The 6,747-nt window shown below is 44.0% G+C and overlaps 1 protein-coding gene across 1 annotated transcript; it reads right to left on the minus strand.

Moving 5' to 3' along the window:
• Window positions 1-301: 301 nt before the first annotated feature.
• Window positions 302-2,907, minus strand: RPL37 (ribosomal protein L37). Its single transcript, XM_066181092.1, has 4 exons — window positions 2,801-2,907; window positions 2,025-2,160; window positions 1,650-1,734; window positions 302-413 (listed from the first exon to the last, which is right to left on the minus strand). Exons 1-4 carry the CDS (start codon window positions 2,801-2,803, stop codon window positions 344-346), a joined length of 294 nt encoding a protein of 97 aa, XP_066037189.1. The 5' UTR covers window positions 2,804-2,907; the 3' UTR covers window positions 302-343.
• Between the last annotated feature and the right edge of the window lie 3,840 nt (window positions 2,908-6,747).

The raw sequence follows: 6,747 nt of genomic DNA on the forward strand, positions 1-6,747 counted from the left end.
TGGCTCTCTATGCTACAGCATCCTGAGATCAGAGGCACAAAGGGCAAACTCACAATACTAATATTCCACATCGCTAGCAGGGGACCTCCTCTGAGTAACACATACAAGCCTCTTTTTCAGTTCACTGGAGACATTATGGTCCTTTTCCAGACAAAGGTACTACCACATGAAGTGTCAATTAAAGGATTGTTTTAAATTGATCAGTTCAGAATTTGTGGTTTTAAGTATTTATGTATTTTCATGAATACTACATTTCAAAGCATGTAAGTATGAAGTAGAGTATATAAAAAAAGGTGACAGATTTTCTGGGCAAGACCATTTATTTTAACAAATAGATGAGTCTTTAAGACGAACTGGAGGCTGCCACAGCTGCTCTCTTGGGCTTCGGTGTGGTTCCCTCACGGAATCCATTCCTGCAAGCAAAAACATGGTTACCACTTTTTGAGAAATTGATTCCTGCTCCAGGTCATTTTCTGACAGTCATGCTTTAGATGAAGCTCACAAGCTTTTTTCAATTTATCTCAGAAATGCACTGAGATCACTACAGAGTTCATCCATTCACACCTTTTTAAAAAGAAAGACATTAAAAATTGTCTTGAATTAGAAGTACGGTTTTCACTCTCTTCTGCTGAAGTAAATTTGACTTCTCGAACCAGGAAGATTTCATTATCAGAGTGAACACTGCAAATACAGCTCAACTGCTGAAAGCACATCTTAGTTCACGTTCCTTCTAAGCAATCTGACTAGAGAGGTCCTGTCTGTGAAGCCTGTTCCTTACAAAAGTCCTCTATGCCCTCAGCCACACCCTTCAGCCCTGAACTTCCTTTTGGATAACATTTCTACTTGAGCAACACTCAGTGGAAAGCAAGCCACACTGCACACTGGAAGGTGTTTTATGGCTGAGAATGAGCTAACCAAAATGTGTGAATTGATCTCTCAATCACACTCAGGACTGAGACTTAAAAATCTCCTACCTTTTGCTAATAATGCCAATCTAAATTTTTATGACAACATTCCTGAATTACATATTTTTTCGTAAAGCTTTCTTGTGTAGTAGACCAGAAACAACCAAGTTCCATGGGAATCATACAACACCCCCAATAACCTTCCAAGTACAACTCAAAAGCTTTGTAACAAGTCTTAGAAACTTGCAACTCAGGATCTGATGTAATACCTATTTAATGCTGACTGAACTGTAAATAAGGAGAGAAAACAGAAGTTATTCCTGTCCTGAACTTTTTTGTGCATGAGCAAATGGGGACTGAAGTGCATTTTGAGACTTATCTCTACAAGACTCCCCATTATAGTGTAATTATCTATTTAACTGAATCACAGATGCAATACCACACAAAGCACATGTGGGCTTCGTATCACAATAACCTCTGCATTCTGCACTACCTAAATTTAGTAGAAACATAAAAACTTTTTACATACCGTTTGTCTTACCAGTAAGGTTTTTTTAATCCTCAAAGGAGGATAAAATGCAGACAACCATACAAAGCACATTATTTCATTACATATTTAGGATCATAGCCTATTAAGCAGTACTAAAAGAAAATCAGAACGTTAACTCTGAATGCTGAGTTTTGCCATTAAGTGGTGTCTATGCAAGATTTCACACCCTGCTAGTGTGCAATGAGATGTTATACCTGAATCGACGGTAGACCTTTTTCAGGTGCCTCATGCGACCAGTACCAGTGGTGTTGCGTCTTTTAGCCTTTGCACTCCAGTTATCTAAAATATGTAAGTTACTGTTATTTACCCGCATCAAGTAATTTTAGTCACATGCTATATTTGGATGGCACAATTATTCAAGCTGACAAAAGAAAAAAAAAATTATAATTTAAATCACTTTCTATGCAGTAATACTGTATATTACTTAGCATTTAGTTAAATCATCGTTAATTTGAACAAAGCTCCAAAATGCAAAATGACAGCTTTTCTCCTTGACTGGAAAACAAGTCAAACTACTGAAGAAAAACACGGTTTTTTAAACTAGAGCCAGTTAAAAGTTTGTTACTTACACTTTCTCTTACGCTTGGCAGGATAACCACACTTCCCACAGGTCGATTTTTGCAGATGGTACGCCTTGGATCCACATCGACGACACAGGGTGTGCGTCTTATTTCTTCGCTTACCAAATGATGACGTACCCTTCGTCTGAAAAGCATTTCAAGAAATGGAAACATCACTAACACTTCCAAGTGATAAAATTAAAGGAACAAGCCCTAAAAAAACAAGATCAAATCGAGTCGTTTAAACACGTCGGAGGCACATTCAACTCCGAACCACAACTCAGTTTCAGCTACAAGTAGACTCGATTTTCAGGACTCATTGCCGCCTTTCCTCATGTGACCCCGCCCCTGTGCTCAAGTAAAACGGAGCCACGGCTCCCCTCTCCCCGCGCCCATCCCCCCTACAGCAGCAAACTGCTCTCTCCTGACGGAAAATGACTTGCTTCCCACACAGCAGCCGCACACTCACCTTTGGCGACCGAACTCGCTTTTGCTACGTTACAGCCGGGCTGCTCGGCCACGGCGGCAGCGGGCATGAATCAGGAGTCCCCAGAGCGCCCGCGGCCCCACACCGCACCACGGCCTCCCCGCCCGGCCCGGCCTGCCCCGGCGCGGCAGCCGGCCCGCCGGCCCCCCGGCCCCAGCCCCGCCGCCGAGCCCGACCGCGGCACAGCGCGGGGCCTCCCCGCCGCGGCCCGACCAAATCCCGCGGTGCCCCCGGCCTGGCGCGGCGGCGGATTATGGCGGATGGCGATGGATATCCCGCGAGCGAGCGGAGCACTCACCATCTTCGCCGGCCGCCAGCACCAAAGAGGCCACGCTCCGCCCCGCTTCCGTCACGCCCCCGCGAGCGCTTCCGGGGCGGGCCCGCGCCGTGTCCCGTGGGGGGGGCGCTCGGCGGGTTCCGGGCGCCGTTGCCGTCGGCGCCGCGGGCGCGGCGCTGGGGCTTCGCTGGCCACTCGTCCTGATTCTGCTCACACCGACAGCCTGTTTTTATAGAGTCACAGAATCAACAGTTATGGAACGGATCTGCAAGACCGTCAGGTCCCCCCGTCCGCCCAGCACTATTCCTGTCACACTAAACCCCTAAACCACATCACCAAATGCCAGACCCAGACCCTGTTGAACACCTCCACGGAGAACGATTCCACCATCTTCTAGGTAACCAATTTCTGACCGGAGCAGTGACAATTTCCTTGACGTGAATTCTCCATATCGCAGTTTAGGCCATTTTCTGTTGCCCTCTCTGTAGGCACAGTGAGCAGTCCCCACCTTACTACACCTTGTTCCAGGTGGTTGTACAGAGCAATGGGGTCTAGTGGGTGAGTTTTATTGAGAGAAGTTCAGGCACAGGGTACTCTTGCCCGTAATACAAAACTTCAACATATGCTGACTTGAACAATAGGCCCTCCTGCACTCTTTCTTTGCCAATGTCCTCCCTCAGACCTCGCCACAGCACTGGTCAGTCTGCCTGAGATCAAAAGCATTGCAAAGGACATCATGGGCACAAAAGAGGGAAGTGGTCACAGCACCAAGCCTGAGTCCAAGAAACAAGTGGACAATGCTCTAGATGCAGGGCATGATTCTTGAGGCTGTCTTGTGCAGGGCCAAGAATTTGTTGATGATCCCTGTAGATCCCTTCCAACCTAGCATATTCTGTGATTCTCTGAAAATCTATTTAAATTCTTACAAGCCTGTCTACTATGCATCTTCAGTAGACTTACAATCTATACACAATTTTATCTTGAGAGAGTTTATTTCAGGGGAAATTTGAGAAATTTATATCTATTTATTATCAGATCATTTCCGTGTCATCCAAAACAAAGCAAGAAATTGATGCTATAGCCAGGTTATTTATCTTTGATTATAGAATTATGTAACCTGTCTTACAATACTTGACAAATCATGTCTTTGTCTGGTAGGATAGATCTTACTCTTTGTTTACTGACTAAAAGTGCAGCTTTTCAATTGTCTGGGCCCACTAGAAGCCAACAAACTCTGAGGAACCTTCCCACTATGAATGAGTTGAACCCCAGTGACATGGAGTTCATTGATCAGAAAAAGGGGTAATCCCATGGCACAGTCCCCAGATTAGTGAGGCTGTGTCTGACCTGCTGCATTTTCACTCCTGGACAAATCATGTTCATGAGATTGTCTAAGTATTAAATTATCTTCACTTCTTTTGGAGTGGCAGCCTCTTATTGAATTCTTTTGGTGCTAATTTATGTAGTGAGAGGCCTCTGCTAATTTTGAAGAATGGGGGGAAATGCCATTTTGGCTTCAGCAACACAGCTTCCAGACCCACAAAGGTGTGTCTCAGGCTGTTCACTCAGTTCTCTCATTTTTGGATGTCAATTTCTGTTTCTGAAAGAATAGGAATCTTTGCCTATATTCATTTCTACCTCACATGAAATCCAAACATTTACTTCATCCATGGTCCTGCGGTAGTTAAAAAGGAGAGACTGGTTCCAAATGGTAAATCATCCCATCTTAAATTACGTGTCTGAAGTAGGGTGAAAAAATGAGGAACCCTTCTTGCATAAATTCTAAGAGAAGCCTAGGGAGGCCCCTTAGGCTGGGTACATAGGTAGCTGAAGTTAGGTAAAATTAATTTCGCCCTGACTTAACTCAATTAAGATATTGTAGAGCAATTTTGTCTTCCTTACCAGAAATCAAATCAGAAATCGCACTGTTCTATGGATGAAATGCCATTCAGAAAAAAACCAAACAAACCACTTAACTCAAACAGTGTTAATACATCCTACAGGCTGAACTGGAGTCATATTTCTCCCAGCAACCTTGCTGTGTGCCTTTTATCTAGTGCCTCCTTTGGTCTTTCTTTTCCACTAAATCTCAGAAATCTGGAAGATGGCATGGACATTGGACAGGTGCCATGGCAACAGCCTCCAAAGGATGTCTGTTGGTTTGGCTGCCTGCAAAAATATGCAGGAATCATTGCTGTCCTTTGTGGGTTAAAAATAATCTTCATTTATGTGTCTTCAAACCTGTTCAGAAAGAAAGATTTTTGCTATCATCATAGATTTGTCTTTAGTATTCAGGAATACTTTTAGGGTAGAGAATGGGCAGAGCTGTGGCTGACCCAGCACCATTTGAGAAGGTCTTAGCCCATATAAAGCTCACAGGGGAGAACAGGGTTCATTGCCCATTGTGCTTCTTTGTTGCATAGGAGGTAATTCAAAATTTAGAAGGTGACAAGTCTGGATTTCAGAACTGACTTTGTGATCTAGGAAACAGCAGTCTGTCACTGCAGCTGGTATCCTGTCACAGTGTCCGCACAGCAATTTTGGTCCAGCCAGGTTTATTGATAGAAAAAACCCTTTGTTGTGCCAGCAAACAGTGATCCTATTAATCTTCCAGGCTAGGGTTTATTGAATACTGTGTTCTGTGTCCTGGGTTGTAGTATAGGATGAGCACAAAGTATTCTATCACCGTCTTCATGGACTGTTGAATCCAGGTGGGGCAGTGTTTTCCCAGACCCCCTCCCTCTGGGCCATTATCTTCTGTTAATGGCCCATCAGATGCCTTGCCCATGACTCATAGATAACTCCCTCCGGGAGCTATCTCTGTTTAATGGGCCATCAAGGACCCCCTGCATGACTCATCATCCCATTGTGAGATGCTCCGCCCAGGGGGAGGAACCAAGCATTCTCAGCTGGATATAATCTGGGGTTTGGGACAGTAAAGGGGGCCCTGACCCACTGGATTCCCAGAGGAACACAGCTACCAGACCTTTCTACAGGATCACTGCTTCAGGAAGACCATCTCATCTGGACTGCCTCCATCACTCTGCTCAGGTTGTATTCTGACTCTGTCAGTGGTCTTTTGTACTATTGCATCTATTTTATTTTACTTTTTTTCCTTTCTTCCTATTAAATTATAGCTCTGACTTGGAGCCTCTCATTTGTTTTGCTCACAAGCCACTACATCTGCACCATGTTATGCAGCCTGATTGGGGTTAAAACACTGAAGTAAAAAATAGATATGCATTTGGAAATAAACCTTAGAGTTAAGTCTAGTTCAGGGACAGGGAGATCAGAACCAGGCTGGCTAGGCATTAGAGAGGAAGGGGGGTGTGAGCAACAAATAACCTCGGTGGCGTTTGTTTTGCTCAGGGGGTGACTTGCTTCAACAAACAGCTGAATTGGTTTTATGGAGCTTGAACTGCTCAAGGGTCTAGTGTGTGATAAATGCAAAACTGATATCCAGGCAAGTTCTGTCTAGTGTCATCATATGGCATCGCCTGTCTGTGCACATGTGTAGCACCCTTTGCACAAGCAGGCATGAGTTAAAGGGATGGGAATAGCGAAAATTCAACCTTTATATATAGATATTTGAAGCTAGTCAGCACTTAATATTATCTTCAGTTATCTTCAGTGATGCAGACACTGTGTGATCTTATAAATCAAAGGAATGCCTTTTGGTATCCTCCTGAATATCAAACACTTTAACATAGGTAACACCATCTCAGGAATGCTACAGGAAAACTGAGGAATTTGGGGGCAACATTTTCATGAGGGTTGATCAGGTTGCCTTTGTTTCTGGGTATCATCCTGATTTGCAGAGGTAAATATCTCAGTTTGAATTAGTGGGAAAGACACTGATTATTTGTTATCTAGAAGGTAGAAGCAGCTTAACTTCATTTGTATAATATCCAGTTTCTTCAGCTTGGAAGCTTTTGTGTGTGAGTTTGAACTACAAACATTGGTCACCA

This window comes from Chamaea fasciata, unplaced genomic scaffold (genome assembly GCF_029207755.1).
Source record: "Chamaea fasciata isolate MVZ Bird 193981 ecotype frontalis unplaced genomic scaffold, bChaFas1.0.hap1 SCAF_4, whole genome shotgun sequence".
Classification (NCBI taxonomy): Eukaryota; Metazoa; Chordata; class Aves; order Passeriformes; family Sylviidae; genus Chamaea; species Chamaea fasciata.

Excerpts from the sequence above, each read along its gene's own strand:
- RPL37 (XM_066181092.1), bottom strand. Across the intron at positions 1,735-2,024 it reads TGCCAAGCGTAAGAGAAAGT|ATAACTGGAGTGCAAAGGCT; the intron begins GTAAGTAACAAA and ends TACATATTTTAG. Across the intron at positions 414-1,649 it reads AAGGTCTACCGTCGATTCAG|GAATGGATTCCGTGAGGGAA; the intron begins GTATAACATCTC and ends TTTTGCTTGCAG.